Source organism: Triturus cristatus, chromosome 8, assembly GCF_964204655.1.
Source record: "Triturus cristatus chromosome 8, aTriCri1.1, whole genome shotgun sequence".
Classification (NCBI taxonomy): domain Eukaryota; kingdom Metazoa; phylum Chordata; class Amphibia; order Caudata; family Salamandridae; genus Triturus; species Triturus cristatus.
The window spans coordinates 572,959,963-572,983,839 of record NC_140591.1 but is presented as its reverse complement, the minus strand read 5'-3'; the positions used below and the strand labels follow the sequence as shown (position 1 = coordinate 572,983,839).

The window sequence follows — 23,877 nt, the reverse complement described above, 5'->3', positions numbered from 1 at the left end:
TCATATCAGCAACAACTGGTGATAATTATAGCTAAGCGCACTTAGCGCTAGGATAATTATCGCCAGCTAATGCTGAATTTTATCGCTGAGATAGCGTGCTATCAGCAATGCTTATCTCAAAAGTGATAAAATTCCAGGCGCAAGCAGCCAAATGTGCGATTATTGCTGGAAATCCAGCGATAATCACACAACATTTGGCGATAGCTTGCTGATAGGGCAGCGCAGACTCAGCCATGATATCCACCTTCCATTGGATATCATGGCAAAGTCAAACTAAAAGCAGGCGTAAGGAAAGAACCGATAACCACGGTTAGCGCTACTTTTGTTATCGCTATACTTGTTAGCTTGTCCATTGATAATTGGAGAAATGTCGGTTAGCGACATTTCTCCAGTTATTTTGGGAAGGAACGCCCACTTTGCATCTCATTTGCGATGCAAAGCTGGGCGTTGGGAAAAAACATGCGATGGTTTGTCTTTGCTGATAAGGCGATTAAATTATCGCCGCTTTTCACCCGAAAACGGACGCAAAAGCGGCGATAATTTCATAGCGCCGCATTGATGATATGCCCCTCAATTTTGTAGGATCGGCGTAATACATTCTTAAAGTTTAAGGTAAAAACCACCACCTAAAAGATCAAAGGGCGAACTGTGGATATTTAGCCGTGCAAGACCTGGTCAAAGTAAAAAAATATGACCAACCTTGATGGATCCCGAGTTGGACACAAAAAATAGATTCGGTCTGGCCTCTGCTTGCTTTCGGACTTAGAAGAAACTTTGACAAAAAGTTGCTTGAGAGGGTAAAGTTCAGTGGGACAAGGCTCCTACGGTGTCCGAGGAGGAGATGTCATTGTTGAAAAGATGCTGCAGTGAAGAGTTCAGTGGGCGGACTTAGTCTCTTTTTTGAAGTTGAAAATTCCCAGCGCGATGAGGCTCGAAGCTGCAGCTGATGAGAGCTCCATGAGGCCGGAGACCCCTTTGGGAAGGACCACTGAACAGGATTTTCTGCTGTGGATGAGAATGTAGTGGAAGCTGCTGCAAAGTCAGATTGACCAGTGATATACCTTTGGGCTGATATACAAGCGGTCCCGGTCTTCCCTCGGTTCTCAGAGCAGTTTTTAGCCCAGGTTTTGGATTTTGGTTATTTGGGTACTTTCAACACCACATCCAAGGATCCAGGAGCGGAGGGGCACCACCTGTGGGGTTAGGACTCAATCACGCTGGGTACAGGTGAGGGTTCAACATGGTTGCACCCTTTTCTGTTCCTAAGTAAAAAAAGTAGGAGGGTGGAGGCAAAATGTTTGGGGGAAGATCACCCTAAGTGTGACAGGTCTAACAACTTTGCATATTTTAAAAGCAATATTGGTATTCTGTTTTAGCATTGTTAAAATGTGCAATATGATTATTGTTTTCAGAATTGACAAGCTGGATTAACAGTGTTTATATGTTAAAAAGTGACTGTTTTAAAATAGAGCTGCATGGGCTAGTCCCTGAATTCATATATTTTTGCTTAACTAAAAAAGTGTGTGTAGTAATGCTTCATGTAAATATTCTCTGTACTTTAATATATTACCCCTTGGCATGCCACAGGTATATAATCAATGTATTAAATGGAAAGATATCTGTCTACAGTAGGAAAACGATCTTTATTGAGCTTCTTAAGACGTGTCCTTCTGTAGGAATGTGTGGCTTTGAAATTCATTTTCTTCTTTGCTTGATTGACTAGGACATTTCTGCAAGTTATTATCTGTTTGATTGCCTGTGTCCTTCCTATTAATATGAGATTTAAACAGTGTGTGATTAGTCACTAAAGTTCAGATTTGTGGAAGTACCCAAGAAAGAATTTAACCCAGGATTTTTGAGAAAGTCAGCAGCCTATTTGATTTTTCTTTCTCTTTTATATCTAATGGATTGTTGATGTGTCATGCCCCAAATGAGGAGCGGAAACTGTCACTTTTGCCTAATTGACCTGTGTTGGATGGGCCATCAGATCAAGGCTTTCTGTTGGCAAAGCCAGTAGCGTTTCCTCCCATGTTTAGAACAGGGGATTGTCAGGATGCACTAATGTTTGCTTGTAATTGAATGGAATTGAACCGGAGCAATACACTCTCTTATCTTTCACCTTCTCCGCAAGTCAAAACATGCACAGGAATAGGAGGGCCATTGCTAGAAATAGGGAAAGGGGAATAGGATAAGAAAGAAAACAGAGGCACTGGAATCTATCATGCTAACTTGCCATTTATATTAGTCTGTGATGTCTGCAAGATGTAGTTGATATCTAAAAGGCAAAAACATATCCTAAGTAACTGGAGTATGCTAAGGTTTTATGCTTAACTATGATTGTGAAAAGATGTAACTATATCTGTTTACCTAGCTCTCTGTGCTCTGATGTAGAACTTTTATTTCCAGAAAACTAAACATATAAAGAATTAGTACATCAAAAATGTGTTCACTAACATTTCTCCTTATTACTTGAATTACTATCTCAAGATTGCTCACTGTGCAGTCTCTGAGGAAAATGTATTCTTGTTTCTACCTTACTCTTGGAAAACTGCTAGATAATCAACAATGTTATTCTTCTTCTGTTCGCTAGTCTTAGCAGTACATATATACATACTGGAACAATAGCACTTTATGCTTTGACATTCATGCATTGCCTGAACTACATAGTCATCATTTGGAATCCTCCGGTTCCAACACAAAATAAATCCAAGCAAAAGTAGGAACGCCCTGTCTTACAAAAGTTCAAATAAAAGGTAAAAAACTATTTAATTTTTGTAATACTTCTCTGTATTCTCAATTCCCTTCATTACTAATCCATAGGAAAACAATGGTGTTGGCAAGTAAATCCTGGATCTGTATAGCAAGGTCTTGGATGAAAAAATACATTCACTCGTGATTGTGTAGCAAAGATGTCATGTTCCATTAGGGAAGTTATCCCCAGATAACTATGGGGCCGATTACGATGGCCGGCGGACATCATAGCGGCTTTCCTTCCTTTAAAGAAACTCAGTGCAAGAGGGTTTGAAATATCACTCCCTCACACTCATTCAGTACCAAGCAGTAAGCATTTTCTCTAGATTTATTTCCTTACAGGTATCTGCACTTTTGCTAGTACAAGACAGTGCAAGTTAGTGACATTGCTCCCACTCTACAAAACCCTGGTACATTATTTTATATTTGTTTAGTACATTCAGGCTGTCCTGTGCCCAATGGATTGGTTCTATCTTTGGAAACCCAGCTTGTTATCAGCCAGTGTCCTTGGTGGTTGAGAAATGAGCCCCCTGAAGTCCAATAGGCACATCTGTCTGATAGAGCTAAAGATAGTGTATTTATACTATTGTATAGGTCTATCATGAAAACATGTTCTGTGTTTACTGACAAAGGGGTTGATTCTGATGTTGGTCAGAAGGGCTCCGAATCATCTTTCGAGTTTGCCAAATCTGAGCCGGTGCCCTTGTTTCTGACCGACTTATTCCCAGTTCCGAACGACCAAGTACGATGCCTGGAAACCGTTAGGGCTGAATCGGTTCGGTAAGGCATTCGGACAGGTCGAGACTTTCCGGAGCTGATTTGTAGAGCTCTATAAACTTGGCTTCCGAACAAGCGAGTATGATGACCTATTCAGACAGCCTTTCCAATTCAGTTTGCCCGTAATGAAACAGCTGCAAGAATCGGTCTTTGGGAGCCCGTAGTAGGACCCCCTTCACCCGGGGCCCTGCAAATCAGGCCCATGGGGGTACCCATGGGTCCCCTCTTCCCAACCATGCATAGTGTGGCAGGCTCCATGGGGTGCCTGCTACAGGGTGCACATTTTTGCCCCAACCACCCCATTCTTCAGTGGGAGCCTGTGTTCACGTTCGGAACACAGGCTGCTATTGAAGTCAATGGGAGTCCGACCATATCGAATCCGGATGCATACGGATGTATCATGATCATTTGGTCGGACTCCCCCAATCCGAGTCATAGGTAATGCATTCCAGGACCAATTCAGCCAGCATGCCTTCCGAACGAGATCGGAATCGGCCCCATAGTATGAGAATCTATCTCATGGGAATTCATACAGTCCTATCTTTAAATATGTATATAAAAGATCACAAGACCAAAGATAGAACAATGCACATTTTAAAGATATATGAACTAAAGGCACAATATCATAGGTATAAATAATAATAAAAAAATAGTCATGCTATATTGTCATCAGAGCTTCATTTGTGCTGGATTTTTTCAGTGCTCGGCACTGGCACTTAATTTTAAGCACTTATTTATCAGAGTACGTGGTGGCACTCTCAGTCTATTTGCGTCAGCACTGCACTAATATGTTGCAATGCATAGTATTAAAAAATGATAACACTTGCACTTCCAGGTCATCCCTACAGCCTGGGTGGATCTACAGTAGTACAACATGTCACACTTGTTTAGTGTGATAGTAAATAGGAAATGCTGCCACTGCCATTCGGTATCAGTGGCAGGAGCTGTGGGTGGTGCAATAGAAGCAGAATACCTTGGGCCCTGGCACTTACCTTTTAACAAATTAAGCACTGATTGTCGTAATGCAACAAAACTAATGGACAGTAGGTGTAATTAATCTGATGCCATTGGCAATAAACAAATGGCGGGCAGGTGCATTTCAGAAACAATATTAATAATGTATTAACATTCAACAGAAGTGTGACAATGTCACCAGCCGGTATTCCCTCTCATATTTTGCATGGTTGTGTATAATACACAAATATAAATACCTATTTCCTTCATAAAAATGCTTCTGCTGTCACATTTAAAATATGGCAACCCAGAAAATAGTCTTCCTATTAAAAGTAGGGTAAGGTGTTGCACAGGTATCCATAGTTGTAACTGTTACTGTCCTTGAAAACTATGGCTGGCAAGCAGAGAGGTACTGCTACTATACGATTTATGTATAACAGTCCTGAAAAACGGCATTGCTACTGTGACTTAAAAAAAACGTACTAGCCTTAGCGATGTAAATTCTTAGTCATAGCGAATTGAGATGTGTCAGTAATAACGCAATCCTTACAAGATGGGTCCTGAGGTATAAATTACCCGGACAATCTGCTAGCTACCTTCATAATGACTTTACATATGGCATTTGGTCTATGCCCCCAACTTTTGAGTTCCAAGAGGAATTTGTTTTTTCAGCACCGATTTATTCTCTTAATTTCTAATGATTCATTTTAGTAGCTTAAAATAAAGAAAATACAGTTAAAAATGTCATGATAATGTTGTGCTTTGTGGAGATAGGACACTAAGGTACCAATATTGCATTGCATTAATAAGTCAATCCCTTCTTTTGTAGGCTTGTTTTAAGTGCAGTGTCTGATTACTTTGCTGCCATGTTTACAAGTGATGTTTGTGAAGCAAAACAAGAAGAAATAAAAATGGAAGGCATTGACTCAGGGGCGCTCTGGGATCTTGTGCAATTTGCGTATACAGGTATGTATTTATTTCATTGAAAAAATGGGAAGAGGTATGCAAGCTAATCCATTAATGTAGTATGTTTCATACAAGAAAAACACATGCTTGGTTATATGCAAAACATTTAAAGAGTTCTTTTTTTGACTCTTCTTATGCCACTGCCATTCACTTGTCTTTCTCATCCTATCCAGTAGCAAGTATAGGGCAATTGTGACAAGGCATTTTTTTTTATAAATGTAGTGGAAATATAACATGTGGAAAAGGGGCAGTTTGTGGTCATGTCTGACTGTTGGAAATATCAGTCAAATTGAAGCAAGAATCCTACTTAAACAGACAAATCCCTGAAAATCTGGTCAATGACGGGCCATTATAGTGCGACTGGGTGTAAATGCTGGACCTCAGATACCAGCTCTGCACTACATTTCCGGACCTATGGATACTCTGCTAGGAAGAAGGGCTTCCTCGCTGCTGAACGGTATGCCACTGTGCTGGACAGTTGGTCTGAAGGACTGCTTTCTTTCGGTACTGACCTGCTGCCCTCTTGCCTGGTTGAGAAGGACTGGACCTGCATCTGTTAAACGTGGGACCACCGGAGTGACTCCAAGGGCTGGTTGGCTGGCTTCCTTACTTTAGCCTCAGGGACAGAAGGCTCCAACAACATTGATCTCATCACCTGGACTCTGCCGTCTGTGAGTCTACCCAGCCAAGTGGTGCCGTCCCAGTCCCTGGCCCTAACTGAGTCCCTGTAGCTGGCCCTTGCTCCATTGCAGTCGGCCTGAATGTGTGACTTTCTCCAAGTCCGGCATGACCAGATATCCACAGTTGGCACTTTGTGCTTTTTGGCACTATTCTCACTGAAATATTTAAAATTTCAATGATCCATTTCTACTGATTGGATTTTTGGAATTTTTTCTTGTTTAATTTGTTAAAACTTTCTTTTTCTAGCCTGGTTTAGTGTTTTTCACTTTTATTACTGTTTGAAGTGTTGCACAAATACTTTGCACATTGCCTCCAAGTTAAGCCTGACTGCTCTGTGCCAAGCTACCAGAGGGTTGAGCATAGGTTCATTGAGGGTTGGTTTCTGCCTCACCCTGACTAGGACTGAGGTTGCTGCTTAATCAGGGCTCACAACCCAGTCAAACAAGCGAAAATCCTTATTCTCTGAACCAAGGTTTGGAAATAAACATACACTATGTGCCAGTATACATGGATGTGATAAATAATTTCTATTATGAGTTTTGTAGACAGAAATTAAATATATGTGTAGAAAAGTATACTGCACAAATCAGAGTTTTGATCTGTGCCCAAACTCCTGTTTCTCCATGGATTTGCTTTTTTCCACTACTCATAATCAGACTCTAAGTGTCATTTATGGCTGCAAAAAGGTTTATGAATCAGGCTGAATATCTTTTTGCAAGGCCTCATACTGAGCTGAAGCAATGCCCAGGTTTCATGATGATACCATGTCTAACATAAAAATAAATGTATGGATTAAAGTATGTTTTTAGAAAAATAGAAAATGATTGGAAAAGGTGTCCCCTGGGTTTAGTGCAATTTCTAGATTCTATTAATATAACAGTATATTGTGGCAATCTGTAAATCTGTAAACTGTTACCAATCTGGCAACTACAGAAATCTAAGAATTTGGGTAAATTTGTCATAGAATTCAGTATCATTATTATTTTAAGCTAAAAATAAGGTATCAAATTAATATATTTGAATGGACTACTTAATATGCTTACCATAACAATGGTATATTTGTGCCATACAATGAAATTGAAAGACAAAAATGCTGGACGCTCATGAAAGCAATGGCATTAGCAGGCATCAACTGTTCTTTAAAAATGCATTCCAATTTACGTCATGCATCTCCAGTTTACTTATATGTGACGAAAACATCTCCTCGTCCACAAGTCTTTAGGAAAATCATGAAGTTATGGATTGTTTCCCCTTTTCCCCCTTTGCACTTGTTAACATTTAGTATGACTAGCCAGCACAATGGGTTTCATGTATACGTTTACACTTTTCGCATTTTTTTACTTGTGTTTTTGACCAGATCATTAGATCCATGAACAGACCTATTCACCTCGCTATTCACAAATAGAACTAATGTTACAACCAATCTCTTCTATCATGATTCCGATATGTTATAATATATTATGTTATTGTTTTTTGTATGCTGCAAACTCCTGTGGATAAATATTTATTCCATGCTTTTAACCTGTCTTTAAAACCTATTTTTTGTTCCGCCAAGAACCAGTGTATATAAGTGATTCTGCCACTTCTCAGTAATATCTAGCAATAGTAGCAAGACATATTCACCGGACCATTATGTGAAAGTCAGAGTTTATATAGCAGTTTCCTTATGGATCATTTCCTAAACATGGAAACTCCAAGCAGGACCATCAAGACTCCATCAAGTACTGACAGCTTCTCCATATTGCATCCACAGCATCCAGGAATACAAGCAAGAGGCTAAAATATGTCATCACAAAATTTAACCCAGATGACTACATTACACAAAGACAAAGTTAGCACTGACCTCCTTCTTGTATGAAGAATTCAGAGGCATGGTGCACACATTAAAAACATTACCCAACATAAATAAGACATCCACTGTGACCAACAATTTGATACTATCATTCCAATAGCACCCTCAGAATTACCAAAATATACAGCAATGAAACAATCATGATTCAAGCCAATAACAAGAACTTAGATTTTAAAGAGACGGAAAAAGACAAAATAGAATATAATCAAAACTCCAAAATCTATCTCCTCACAGTCTCAAACTGTTAGGATTGTCCCTCTCTGCAAGGTCACCACCAAACATTTTGCTTTCACCCCTCTTTTCTTCTGAACCCATATTTGTTGGCTTTTGTCACATTATGTGAGTGAGGCTTCCTCTTCCAATAAGATTGGTCTTTCTTCTTCTTTTGAGCTTATCCCTGTCCATGCCAGAATATTGGTAATTTAGGTGTCAGTGATTTGTACCAGAAACAGTTGTGTTATAGAAGCCACCATACCTTTATGTGTTTTGGGTCTTTTCTTTGGGAAGATGTGTATTGGCATACACACCCCCTCTCCTTTTGTGTTTTGAAAAGTCTGAATTTTAGTCACAATTCTGAAAATGCAGCCTGTTTCCTGGGCTACATGACTAGGTGCATTTTGCAACTGCCTTTTGTGAGAGGGGCAGAGCTGTCACCTGTCACGCTTGCACTTCGAAGACACTGCTTCAGCTCACACACAAAGAACTTCTTGCTAACCTCTTGTGCCTGCAGATAGACTAGGACTAGAGCAGTAAAGCAGGAAATTCCAGAAACCTCCGTAGAGGGAAAATTCAAAAAGTTTCTTCCACTTTAAAGGGTGTACAAGGTATAAAAATCTGGCCCTCACATCCACTCTTCATTACACTCCTGGAGCTGTAGATATTACCGAAGAAGGACTTCAGAGTTCCTAGAGAACTACCCTGTTGCTTGAGGCTTGCACTGCTGTCTGAGGAAGGAAAACTAGATCTGCCCCATTCATCCCAGGCTGAAGAGACTCCAAGTATCAGCTGCCTGTCCTCCTGTTCTGCGCTACAGAGAAACAACAAGCTCCAGAAGCCTCTCTGCAGTTGCTCCACTGGCCTGCTGCACTGGACCTGCCTGAGCCCTGCTAGCATCTACAGGAGTGAATTCCTGGTTCCCAAGAGGTGCCTGCCAGATCCTGGACCCTTGGTGTGGCTTCAAATGAACTCCTCCTCAAAGAAAATGAGACATCCTGAAGATTTGGGCTCTTTGGACCGCAAACAGGCCCATTAGTCCCAAAATCTTGTAACCAATGCCGACTGCCAATGCAAAGCTCCAATGAACCTGACTCTTTGTGTTACAGCAACTGCCAGTGACAACCAGTAATGCAAGATCTGCAATTTGTGCTACAGCATCGACAGGATGGGGTGACCACCAATGCAAAGCTCTAGAAATGAGTGTCTGCACCACCCAACAGGATCGTTGCACAACATTGATGACTGTCTGTAAATCATGGACTGCTTGTTGCACTACACCGACGACAATCTGCGATGTTCACCCTACTCCTCACAGACTCGGCCACCGTGCTGGTCTTTAGGAGGCAACTTTTCAGCAGAACTCACCTAGTTCCTGTAACTGATCCGTGTCCCATCGCAGTTGTCCTGAATTTGTGATTTTTACAGGGTCTTGCAGGACCAGATAGCAGCGAGTAGTCCTTTGTACTTTTAGGAACTATACTTGACTTAAATCTTTGAAATTGCATATCTCTTGTTCTACTTTTTGGACATTTGTGATTTTGGAATCAAATAATTTATTTCATTTGCCTCTATTCTTTTAACGTGGTGTGGGATTTTTCATGTGTTGTATTTTTACTTTATTACTGTTTGTGCGCTGCACAAATACTTTACACATTGCCTCTAAGTAAGCCTTGAATGCTTTTGTGCCAATCCACCAGAGTATTAAGCCTAGGTTAATTGCATGACTTTTTGTGTTTCACCCTGAAAAAAATTGTGCTGTTGCTTGAGTAGGGTTTCACTAAACCAACCACCCAATTTCTCACACTACCCGACAACACAAGAGCAACAAAATTATTCAGGACACCATCAGCACACTGTTTGCCAAGTATTAATACATTCTATTTGTCTCTTCTGTCCCTTCCTTTCAGTTCCATATCCCCCAGTTAACCACAGACACAGCCCCTTTTCTTGGGTAAACCCTCCCAAAAATCCTCAAGCAGCCCCACTTTTTATCAAGTCATCCACCCAAATCTCTGAAAGATCATGCCCTTCCCCTAACAAACTGTAAGAAACTGGGTTATTTATTAAGAGGAGTTAATAATCTACCTCAGGTAAAAATTCCAACCCTTGCTAGGAAAAGCCTTAAAGTCACTGAAACAACCTGAGCTCAACTCTTGGTATCTATTGGCACAGAGCAGACAGGTTTACCTTAGAGGCAATGTGTAAACTATAAAAGCACTACTAAAACAGTAAAAAAGGCAAAATGCAAAACAATAAAAATCTGAAAATGAATTAAGCATATAGGAATGTATTAAAAGAACACAATGCCATTTAAATGACAAACAAATTCAACAACGAGAACCTGAGATATTAATTTGTAAAGTTTTTAGTAAAAGAAAAAGCAGGAAGGAGCACAAAATCCTTTGGGGAGTTGTAGGAAAAGTCCTCTTGTAGCTTCTGGCGCCACAGTAGCTTTAATAGGAGGTCAGCCGTAGGACCCTTGGAGTCCACTTTTGTCTGGGGTACAGGAGGGAAAGCAGGTAATGTCTTCTAGGTTCTTCTCAGGTCTCGTACAGTGGATTCATTGTTCTTCTGATCTTCCACAGGTCTAGGAGTGTTATGAGGTGGGTGCCTGGAGGTGCCACATATACGCCTGGCACAAGCTAGAGGGTGGGAATGACCACTGGGAATGACTTAACCGATGGGGTAAAAGTTTGCGAGGCTAGGTCTACCCACTTCATGCACTTTTAATATTGTTGAAGCCTTTGGCTATACTAAATTTGGGTTCTGAATGCTGGGGGGAGCATGGGGAGTGTATTATTGTAACCCTAGAGTCCTCCCACAGCTAACAGCTAAGTCCCCTTTGTGGCAGTCCCTGTACCCACAACCAACTTGGAGACAGATGTCTGGCAGAAAAAAGCTATGTTTTCAGCTACCAGACATGAGATGCACAAACCTTTGCCCTTTGCAGTGCATCCCAAATGTTATTAGTAAACTCAGCAGACCTATCAACCAGGCTGTGACACTGTAGTGTGAAAAGAGACCCTCTATGATTGAGGCCTAACTGTCTGAGGGAAAAAAGAAGGGACCTTCCCAAGTGTCAGCTAACATCTGCCTGGGACAGGGGAGGCCTCTTTGAAGTGCATGCCACGTGTAATATGAAAATTCCCAGCAGACCTATTAGGCAGTATATTGCATTCAAGCAGGACCGTTACACCTTATACCAATAAAGATTCTCCCAGCCCCCAGTGCATATTCTTTTTGGTTCAGTCCTTTTAGATCCATTCGGGTCAGCCTATTATTTGCTTCTCGGAGCAGGTTCTCATGACATTCACGCCTTTTTAAATGCTAATTACTGACAGGCCAAAGTGGGAGAGCGAAATGCAGATTTGGCTTCCAGTAACTTTAGGTAGACCAAAGATATCTTTGTAAAAGTTACTTTTCTGTAATGTCTAGAAAACAATCTAAGTTCACTATTGAATTGGATCTGTAATACCTATTAAAATAGGTGTTTAATTATTTTCTAGATAGTCCCATTCCTGAGATACAGTATTAGTACTTAATATTGGATCCAAGTGCATTCACATGGAGCAGTCAACTTTGCTACAGTGGAAATTGCTGTCAATGTAAGAGCATGTTCAACATTAAACTTTTACGTAATCTACTTTTAAATACCAATCATCCTGCATTATGGGAAATAAGGTCTACTTAGGATTGAATATAAATATTTAAGGAATGTATAAGCCAGTCAAAAGGGTCTATGCTGACATGTCGATTTAGCATTTTAAAACCTACTTAGGCAGGCAACAGATGGCAGGCCTGCATTTATTGTAACTGTAGTGGATGGCAGACTGTGTGCACTATCACTTTGCCACTGGTTAGCAGGGCTAAATTGCACATGGTTCTATAGCCAGCAAAACTAAAGTTCAGCAAAAGACAAAAAAATGCAGTGTTGCAGGGATTCTGCTCATGCACAGAACTATGCGCAGAAAACCAGGACCTCAGAGAATTGCGGTGTACCAAAAACTCACCTCAGTACCTAGAACCCCTATCCAACTAGTATCAGTGTTTCCTTCATTCTCCGTATCATCTCAAAGCTACCAATGATTAGACAACCCAGAACAAGCGACTTAGAGTACTCTCAGGAGTGGTGGGAATTAGAAATACCTGTTCGTTATTATTCTCATATCAGTCCACAACAAGAGTAATCAGAGACACAGTAAAGTTTAAAATGTTTATTTTATAAACTACGTGTCCTAAGATGCAGTACCTTGGCTAACATAGGCAGACAAATGATTAAAAATGAAACCATCAGCATTGTTAGAATACTATAGAAAATGAAGGGAGAAATCATATTACAAATGAAAGTGGAATACAACCACCCTCCCTTCACTAGTAAGCTAGTATTTTTAAACTAATAGAAGGTCTCTAGGTTTGAATGGGAACCCCATACCGTAAATATCAGCTTAGGTGAATCACATCACAGGATCAGCTTTGCTCTGTGTCTGGAAAAAGTCTTCTCCAAAGTGTGCATCTCATGCATGCCAACTGCAATATTAAAGGCGCTCGAGTTTCAAATATTTGCAGCTGTGTGCGCATTATGGCTAGAGCGTGGGTCGATCAACCTGAATTCAAAAGCATACATTGTTTGTTGGCCCTGTCTGCTTCTGCACACAATGTTCAGACCAAGGTCGTGGTGCACATCTAGGGATGCGAAAAACATACCGTTCTCATGTGAAGAAAAGGCAAGCAAGCAGTTTTCATATAATAACATCTATCTACAGTGTCGTGTGCAAAAGCAGCAAAAGTGGCAAGATGGCGGTTTAATTTCTAAGATGCTTATGCTAACATAGCAATGTATGTACCTGTAGTTCTGCCTCCACTACACCCTCCCTTGATCGGACCACGAAGAAATAGGGATACAAATTAGAAACGCAGAGTTCAAGTTCGACAGAGACAGAACCAAGCGCATGTATTGTTCATCCATATGAGCGGTAGTGAAAGTTCGAAAAACCAGCTTAAAAATTGAAAAAAAAGAGAATGGAAGATGGACGACTTCCAAGTTAATCCATCAACGTGAAGCACAATAAGTAGCGACAGCCTCCAAGAGGAAGTCATTATATTGGTCTGTAAAAGATTCCTCCATCCAGTCTAATAAAGTAAATGAACATACATGTTCCTCGATAACTGGAGCCTCTAGTACAATCAGAGGACAACTTGCGTGTTCTTCAAGATAACTTCTCGCCAAGAAGTCATACACTGCCGTATAGATGTCCCAATTCCCTAGTACTCCATGTGCCGCTCCACAGGCCATAATCCCGATACCAGAACAGTCCAACTCATGAGCCACTAAGGGATTCATCAGTCGATCATAATCCGGGGCAGGAGACACCAAGTTCGACAGGCACAAATCCAGAGTCCATTCGAAAGGACAATCTAGGCAATGAAAAACAGGTTGCACGCAAGTAAAGTAGGAAAACCGGAAGGACAATCCATAGGCTACGCTTAAAGTGGCCAGTGGCAATGTTCCATAATATTCAAGCATCCGGTTACGAAGTTGGAGCAGCTGGGGTAGGCTGTCGTGGGACACATATCGTGCAGCCATTGCGCAGCAAGCAGACCAACAGGTGCACACCAGCCGTGAGGGCGAGAATCAACGGGAGCCCACCGAAGACGCTGGAAAAACTGGAATGAAACAATGCCGGTATCACACCAAAGATTGTTTGGATGGAGGTCACGAGGCCGGAGCCCACAACTTTGAAACAGTGCGCCAAGCCAGTTGTTGACGGGGCATTGAATATAGTATGAATCAGAGCACCGAAATGAAGGGGGAGATCAGTATTCAAAAGCGCATGCGCCTCGGTGTGGGTGTTAGCTACGTGAAGGATGAATGTTTCACGGGAGAAAGTCAGTGCGACTTCTATTTGACAATAGAGCCCTTATTCTGCTCATCTTGTTGAACTCTGCTTTCAAGGTTGGGATGGAAGGCCAGACGGATACATCAAGTCTCCCATGCCGGGGCGGGAAAAGGACATTTTTACAGCAGACTACTCGTCGTGAGACAGTTACAATGTAGGGAATTCCCACTAGCATCCCGCAGCAAGCCTCATTATTCAAAAGCAAATAACTACTGTTAGCTAATAATGTAAAAGTGGGCGTAATAGCTGGAACAGGAATCCCTTTCAGAACGCAAGCTAAATTTGGTGCCTGAACGTTGCAAGCTCCATGCAACTGGATGTGCCTACTGAGTGATCAGGTGTGGAAGTGCATTCCTCTCCTTTCAAATGAACCTCTTTACCTTCTCTCATGCATCTGTATGTAAATGGGAGTGATCAAACTTCATGCAGGAAAGCAGTACCCAATGGTTCATATCTGCCTACTCCAAACTGAACTTAAACAAAGGAAATGGCAAGGTGATTAACCCTTGGATAAGCCACACAGCTGAGTTCAATTCGGCCACAGAGAAAGGTAAAGGTTCCAACTTTTCAATGTGCAGTAATGAGTATGTTGCATCTTTCATGGACATGAACTGTTGTTTTGCAGTCAGATTGAACGGCAGGAATAAAGATGATGTATTCATGTAGTCCCAGCCTTCAATGTTTGCAAAGTCCATGCAAACTGCAATATAGAACGCAATTGATTTTGACCATGATATAAAACAGACATATCATCCTGTACAATATCCACAACAGACGAAACAATATTATCTAATGTGTAAATTCTGGAAGAAAGGGTGTTAATGCTATTATCGATGACCGCTAGCACTTTTTCCAAATTTGCTTTATCAATTGCTCTCAATCTGGAAGCAGCTTCAATTTGCGATAATTTCCAAACTTCGTTATAAATAGCATACACCCACCTTTTGGACCTGCCACCCACAGGACCCTTAACAACATCATTTAAATCTATTTTGTCATGTAATTTTGATAAATGAAGTTTAACAGATGCCAAGGGGGAATGTCGCAGCCAGTTCTGAAATAACTTCCCCATAGGTAGCAACCGAATGGGAAGTTTTAAAGCGGGGGTCCACTCTAACCTGTGTATATCCAGGGTATAGACCCTTCAGGATCTAATTCGGTAATGTTGAAGGACGTATTAGTAATATATGACTGCAACGCATCAAGGGACAGATCTGTGTGATTATTCCATTGTAGATAAGCACCCAGATCAGGGACAGAGGGTGAATTAATCTTTTTAGAAGCAGCCAATCGAAAGCAGGCGGTTTGAAAAATGGTAGAATTAAAAAATAACATGTGGTTTGGGATAAGGCAAGCACGATGCAGAGCCTCTGTTCCTTGTACCTGCTATGTTTTAGAACCCCAAACCGATTTAAGATCAATGGTATCTTTCCACAACTCATAGCCCCCAATAGCCAATTCATCCATAAAGGACTTGGAATACAATAATTTTGTGTGGGTCAGCCTAACTTTGGAAGCTGACTCCGCCGCCACTTTAAAATAAAAGGCTTCAGGTTCAGAAACGCTGAAATCAATAAAATATGTAAATTTGTTCACTAGAGTTTTGGAGCTGCCTTCAATGGGTGCTGGACAATGTTCCCATTGCGTATAATTAACAACATTTCGAAATGTATTTGCTTTATGTAGGAAATGATTGCCATAATGTTGATAGCAAAAAAACTCCCCGTAATTAGCTGTGTCTAAATACAAATCTTCAGCATCAAAAGTAGCATAATATTTCAAATCAGAAAAGAGTGCCTCTCTGGCCTGGACGTCCCTTTCATCAGAGCGGTTGTTTTGTTTCAGAACATCCCCCATAGAAACACGAAGTACATCGGGGACATTAATCACCTCTGTGGGACAATGAATTTGAAATTTAACAGCATCCCACACAATCCCATCCAACACAGGCCAGGCAGTAATATTCACAAAAGTCTGGTCCCTTTTCATGATGTGCGATGAGGAGTGGGGGGCCAAAGTTCCATCAATTAATCGAATTGCAGATCTTTCGGTGAGATAGTGTCCTTTCACAAGACGATAAAATACCACCACATACCCAATGGACATAAACCAAAAAATACTTATGAGTAACAGCCAAATGTAAGTCCAGGTGGGAATCAAAAAATGTCTTTTAAACCAAGTTGCAAAAATAGAAACTTTCGATGGGGGATTGGAAGTCAAAGAGTTAGTGTCAAATGAAAAATGTGACTGGTCAACTGCAGTTGATTCTAAACCAGGCAACGACACATATGTGGAATAAGTATACTCAGTATCTTCAGGTGGGCCACCAGCCGGTGGTGGCAACAAAGGATTAGTAACTGTATGCATCTCGATAGCAATGTCAGGCCTGGTAGTAGACGCCAGTACCAAAACAGAATTTCTCAGCATCGCAGGACAAGAGACTGCTGGAGTCATACTAAGAAGAAACGGCCACGCGCTGTAGTTTGACATTGTCAATGGAGATGTACCTGTTATCCTTGAGACCAGGAAGTGGAGGTAAAATAACTGTTCTTGTACCCTGCACGCCAAGCACTGGTACTGGTGCACGATAAGAGGGGCCAAACTCCTTCTTGTTCTCCACCTTCTCACGAACCAGGTCACCAACTCGAGGTAGCCAGCCGACTACTGGAATCTGAAGCGCAGCATCAGTCATGGAGGGCAAGTGTTCCTTTGCAAGACTGTCTCTGGTCTCTTGTATATTCTGTAATACAGCAAAGTGATCATCTACGTCAAAGGGTGCGGCAGACGCCGCCATGTCTAGACCATCAAGGTCCGGAACAAACATCTTTACGCCAAAGAGCATTTCGTATGGGGTCCGCCCACCCAGAGACCTCCTAGGGAGATTATTAAGTGCACGTTATACGCTAAACAGATGGGCTAACCAGTTCCTGCCAGTGCCTAAAACCCTAGCTGTCAGGGATTGCTTTAAGTCACGGTTCATTCGTTCCACAACACTATTGCCCTCCGGCCGGTATGGAGACGAAAACTTGACGTGGACCCCCAAAGATCTCATGGCTTCCTTGTACGCCTTAGAGGCGAACGCAGGACCTTGGTCAGAATGAAGGGTACCACATGCGAAAATTCCCACAAAGACACGCAAATCCCTGATGACAGTTCGAGCATCAGCACTCCTTTGCGACCATACCCAAAGAAAACGTGTGCACGAATCCACTGCAACTAAGATGTACTTATACGCAGTATCAGAGGAGAAAGGACCGCAGTGATCTAAATAAACACACTCAAGTGGTTTATTAGATATGTACAACTGTGTTTGTGGTGGGCGCGCAGCAGTCGAAGGTTTAATCTGCTGGCATATGTCACAATTAAGAACATAAGCTTGAGTCTGTTTATACAATCCACGCCACCAGTAGCGTTGTTGTAAGAGAGTAACGGTCGCTGAAATGCCGGCATGCGCAGAAGCCATGCCTTCGTGTGCCACTGTTATCAAGGAAAGTCTGCAGTCCGCGTTGGGAATCAAACTGTCACCAGCGTCGTTAATTCTCACATAAGGAACTTTATCAGGACTTAAATGATAAGAATATTTAGAAGGGAAACCTCTTGTGTAATTACTTCCCTTCTCTGTTGCAGCAATAGCTGCCAAGATGTCATCATCAATCTTACTTTTGGATCTTGTAACTGCTGCTACTAGATATGTTGCCACTGCTGTTTTCGCTGCTTCGTCAGCTAAGCTGTTTCCGACAGCGTGGACACCAACTCGCTGGTGCCCCAGAGTATGAATTACATTCACGAGAGGCAGATTCTGTTTAAGTTCTGCTACTCGAACCCAAAGCATTTTATGCTTGATTGTGCTACCCTTGGAATCACGATATTCATTTTGAGACCAAAAGAATAAATTGTTGTTAAAAGACTGAACACAGTAAAACGAGTCACAAGTCACTCACTATAAGAGTTGTAACTCGTGGATCAGCAAACTCCAGTGCAAGCACAAGTGTACGTAGCTCTGCCAACTGTGCGGTACAATCACCCAATGACTGCGTATGCACGATATCAGACCTGAATTCACCATTCACGAAAGTACCAGCTACAATTGCGCAGGTGGCTGAATAAGCATGCCTTGATCCCACCGTCTGTGTAAATAATACAATGGAAAGATAGAGGAGCTGGATGAGCGAATTCATACTGCAAGTACTCCTGAGCCTGCAATGATGTCAAGGAAGTGGCCCATTGTTTCCAACGCGGATGCAAAACTTTAGAATTAGGTACACTGCGATGCAGTGCACGCAACGAAATTCGTTTTATTAATGTATATGTTTACTTACCTGTAAACCCCTGTAATCCACCCTGCCCCTCCCCCTTCCCATGTCTCCGCCCAGCAGCTACTCCCACTACCGACCGCAGCTGCTAATTATGTAGCAGAAATCCAAGACTCAGAGGGCGAAATACATAGAAACCTCCCTAAACAGCTGCCTACCTTCATGACATACTACAGAATCCTATATACACATAGCCACTTCACCTCCCTACATGTTTTGAAGATACCACCTTGGCCTGGCTGAGAGATTCTTGGGAGCGGAGCTGTAGGAGGATAATATCACGGCGGCGATCATGCAAATGAAATCAGGGCGCATGCCGGGATCGGACGGTCTCCCTATTGAATTTTATAAAACGTACGAGACGCAACTCGTTCCTATTTTTTTTTACAAGGCCAGGGAGGAGGGGTGGCTCCCGACCACCATGAGAGAAGCCATGATCGCTTCCCTCCTAAAACCAGATAAATCCCCCACTCTGTGTTAATATCACCCCCTCTCACTGATCATTTGCAACACCAAAATTCTCGCAAAAGTCCTCGTTAATAGATTAAACCTGTTAATGGACAGGCTGGTTTTACCGGACCAGTCCAGATTCATCCCAAGCCGACGTGACATCCCATAACCTCTGGACCCTATTCGCAGTTTACAGGTTATTGACCCTGACAGTGCAGCAGTTGCAGTATTCCTGGATGCCACCAAGGCATTTGATTCAGTTGAGTGGGATTATCTCTTAGGTACACTGCGATATATGGGGATGCCCCCGGACTTCCTTGGATGGATGAAACTCCTCTATCAGCAACACACAACCACCGTTCTCCTCAATGGGGCACATTCCCCCAGTTTTGCCATTACTAGAGGCACACGCAAGGGCTGTCCCCTATCCCTCATACTATTTGCCATGGCCATTGAGCCACAAGCTGCAAAAATTAGGCAGCACCATAAGGAGCGGGCATTGGTGTATCAGTCCAGGCAACTCATAATCTCACTCTATGCGGATGACATAACACTCAAAGATCCGTGGGATAATCTTAATCCATTATTGAGGGGAATCACTACATTTGGGGTAATTCAGGTGTTAGCATCAACTGGACCAAATCAGCAGTTTTCCCACTCACGGATGTGACCACACCGTATGCTTTGGATTACCCATTGACATGGAAGTGCAAGGGAGTCAAATACCTGGGGGTTCACGTCACCAGGAACAGGGAGAAATTAATGGGTGCCAATTACGGAGTCGCGCTGGAAAAAAATCACAGTCAGTCACGCTGTGGCTAGCCTTGCCCCTTTCCATTGCGGGGAGGATCTCCCTGGTAAAAATGATATTATTACCTAAGATTATATACCTTTTTACCAATATACCCTATATCCCTGGTGAACCCTTCTTTAGATCGCTAAAAACACAGACAATACGTTTGTTGTAGGGGGGCAAGCAAGCGAGGCTTAGCTTGGACACCCAACGCAATCATTCTCAGAGGGCGGTTACGAGGGGCCTAACTTCAAACTCTATTACTATTGCGCTCAGGCACACTTTGCCACATACTGGTTCCATCTGCCTCCCTTCATGCCACACCTGGAAGTAGAGGAGGGGTATACAGCCCCCACCCCCCTCTCGGGCTTCATGTTCCTTCCCACCAAGGAGCGAGAGCAGGAACCTACCACGGTTGCATGTACTAACTCCGCTTGTAGGAAAATCGCCACTAACCTGGATGTACCAATGCTATTCTCTCCCAAACTGTCACTGATTTTTCATCCATCACTCCAGGCTACATACGAGCGACAATGTTGATCAATGCTAGAAAAATTACAGTTTACCACGTGGGGAGACCTCTACACAGAGGGACTATTTCGGTCCAGGGAACAATTCTTTGGCATAATCATACCCATCACCATGGAATTATTCATGTTTAGACAAAGCGTGAAGGCAGCTACGCCGGCATTCCTATATGAGCCCCCACACTACCACTACTTCATGTGCTCCTACATGCTGAACCTCCCCGACACATCACCTCACTCATCTACCATCACACACAAAAAGCAATAAAACCCCGATCGCTGACAGCCGGCTTGGAGTGGGAAACTGACTTTGGGATGCAACTGACGGACAAACAATGGGAGTTCTGCTGCATGCAGACAGAGGCGCTAACAGCAAATAGCATGCTGCGGCTAATCCACTATAAATTCTTGCATATATTATACTATACCCCGGCGAAGCTCTATAAGTTTAAACTTAGGAAAGATGATAGATGCACCAAGTGTGGAGGCGAGGGAGCAGGCTTTCTCCACTTGGCCTGACAGTGCCCGGCAATCTTGGACTACTGGCAGCAGTTGTTTGCAGGTATGGCACAAATGATCGGCACGCCACTACAAGTATCACTCATCATGGCCCTATTGGGATGCACAAACAGTGTAGACACAGCCTACAAGACGTATTTGGCACTAGGATTCCTAATTGCTAAGCGTAAGGTAGCATGCAGATGGGGACGGGGCCGAGCCCCCAAATTTAAGACTGGTTGCGCAATCTCACAACATGGCAGGAGCAATCACTTAGCTACGCTAAACCACTCCCTCCCACTTCCAGGCCCAGAGATACATGGGATCCCCTGAATACAGATCTCCTTTACATTACTGAAAGTACAGCAGCCACCCCAGAAGACCATGAGAGGGCCGGAGCTCAAGGGGACATAGGTCCCTAAGATTGCCGACTGGACATTCCAGTACCCCATGCTGTTGTAGATATGGACAAGTGACACTTGTAGTAATTGCATAAGATACAGGCATGAATACATGTAAATACATGCCCAGTGACATGACAGATGTTTTCTTTTATAACTCAAGGAAGTATGCACTGCAGATTGTAAATGTTTCATATGAAGTAATGAGCATGTATTATTGGACTAGTAACACTGTGCACGGCAGGGGTTTGGTTCTCCGAGTGGAGATGTGTTTTGTTTTTTCGTAAGATTTGTTCTTTTTGATACACTTCTATGTGCCATCGACTAAACTCAATAAAAATTACATTTAACATTTAAAAAAAACAAAAAAAATTAAAAAGATAACTGGTGTCAAAACTGTAATTCGGTATGCTATTATTTTTGTGTTGGTTGTTGAAAGTATCCCAAAGTTCACCTCACCTTGGTACTCATTTATAACTGGTGAATGCAAATTGTTCCTCCTATGTGAGACCATATAGGAATAAATGCACTCCGTAATATTGGTAAACTTAGCTGCATCTATAATAACACACTTGCTCCAAAATCAACCAGTTATAAGTTAATTACATTCTTGTGTCTATGCCTACAGTGTCCCAGTATCCTTCATTCATGAGACACATACACGAGCCCCCGGGAGTGGGCCCCACTCCTTTCACTATACATTCCACCAAAATTTCCAGCAGCCACTTCTCCCCCACTTACTTCATCAAAGCACATGTTCCATCTGTTAGCCAAATGTAGCTGCCTGTGCACTTCCTCTCCTGACTCTGTGCCCGGCAGCTGCTGTTCAAATCAGCCAACTCAACTCAACATGGTGTCTGGCAACGGGACGACATGGTGTCATATATCCATCTTACTGGGGGGTCTAGGAAATATCCTTATCATATTATCATGATCCACTGGTTTACTAGAACCAATTACTGTTTGATGTATTCAGAAACTGAGTTTCTGGTTGGCGAAGGTATGCCCACTGCCCTAGCAGGAACCATAATCCTTGTCAGGGTAAGTCAGCTAGACACCATGAATTAACCTGCTCTCACCCTCTGGTAGCGTGGCACAGAGCAGGCAGGCTTAACTTAAGAGGCAATGTATAAAGTGTTTGTACAACACTACAAACAGTAACACAGTAAAAACAGCACAAAAATATTCCACACTAGCTTAGAAACATAGATTATGAATTTGTAAGGAAAATAAGACATAAATGACAAAAATCCAATGAGTAGAAATCAAGATATTAATTTTTAAAGATTAAAAGTAAAAATAGGGCTCAGAAGAAATAAGTACCTATGGGGGTTTTCTGGTCGAAGCACAGACAAGAGTTCTATCTAACTGCGAAGGAGAGTGGGCTGGGGTCGGGAGCCATGCAAGGTCCGTTGAACAAAAGTACCATGACCCTGGTTGCAACAGCAAGACGCGGGGTGCAGCCGAGCGATGGGTCGAAGTTGAGGTGATGTATTAATTTTTTACATGCAACAATGGCTAAGTGCCGGTTCCAAAGATAAAGCACCAGTTCTGAGATGCGTAGGTTCCAAGTTCGATACTCCAGGTTTCTCCATGCATTCAGGGGAGTGGATTGATCATCTTTCATGCAGCGCCAGTGATGCAGTGGATCTGATGCATCTCTACGATGGTGATAAGCTGGTTCCAATCGCAATGCGCAAGTTCTGTGCCCACAATAGAAGCAATGCTCACAGAAGAGGAAGCATTCTTTCCATTGCAGCAAGCACCTGAATCCACTTCCAATGGACCATGCACAGAAGCAGGGGGCAAAACTTTGATATCCCTGAGTCTTAGAACAGGGGGCAAGTCAGCATGCCCTTGGAAATCACTCTGGGTTCAAGCAAGAGTCCAGATCTTCCTCAGCAGGGCAGAGGGTATCAGGCAGCAGGGCAGCACAGCAGAAAAGCTGTTCTTCCAGAGCAGCAGTCCAGCAGAGTGGCAGTCCTTGTAGCAGATCAGCAGTTCTTCCTACTGGCAGTTTCTTCACAGGTCGAGTAGTGTCTGATTTGGTGGGGTCACAGCCCCATTAATTATACCCTGTTGTGCCTTTGAAGTGGAGGTGACTTCAAAGTAGTGCTTTGAAGTGCACAGAGGTACTCCCTACTAGCTCTCGTTCCAGACTCTTTAAAGGGGGTAATGCAGCCTTTTGTGTGGGGACAGGACACTGCCTATTCAGGTGTAAGTGTCAACTCCTCTCTTCCTTCTTTCCCAGAATGACCCATCAGGATGTGGATGGCCACTAAGTCCTTTGTTTGTGGCTGTCTAGAGGGAATGCACAAAGTCCAGCTATCACCCACTCCAGATGTGTATTGGAACCTTTGGGAAGAAAAAGATCTTAGCTTACTACCTAGCAGAGAGTGGGATAATTCTTACTATTGGAAATGGGTGGCAGAGAGAACAGTCACACAAGTGAAAGGAGGTCGACTCACAATAGAGTTTATGGAGTTTAAGATGGTAGGTGTGTATGAGCCCTATATGGACTTTATCACCCTTCCGCAAGAGAGGAAGCTATTTATTCAATTTAGACTTGGATGTCTCGCCTTAAATTCCTTTACCGCATCATGGAATAGGGACTCCCAAGTGAAAACAACCAACTGCCCATGTTGCCTTGAGATAGAGGAGACAACTAAGCATATCCTCTTTGCATACCCTCTATACAAAACCCCAAGAACTATATGGCTAGCCCCTGTTTGCAGACAACTAGGAACCCATAGTCATCTAGAGGCACTACGTATCCTCAGGACATTTACAAGGCCACTAAT

At 42.6% G+C, this 23,877-nt stretch overlaps 1 protein-coding gene across 1 annotated transcript in view; it reads left to right on the top strand.

The window, feature by feature from the left end:
• The window catches only part of LOC146802433 (kelch-like protein 1), a 771,680-nt gene that overhangs the window by 10,575 nt on the left and 737,228 nt on the right, over positions 1-23,877 (top strand). The window contains exon 3 of the mRNA XM_085623756.1: positions 5,312-5,448. Within this exon, the coding sequence (XP_085479882.1) occupies positions 5,312-5,448 (137 nt within the window). The remainder of the gene's footprint in view (positions 1-5,311; positions 5,449-23,877) is intronic.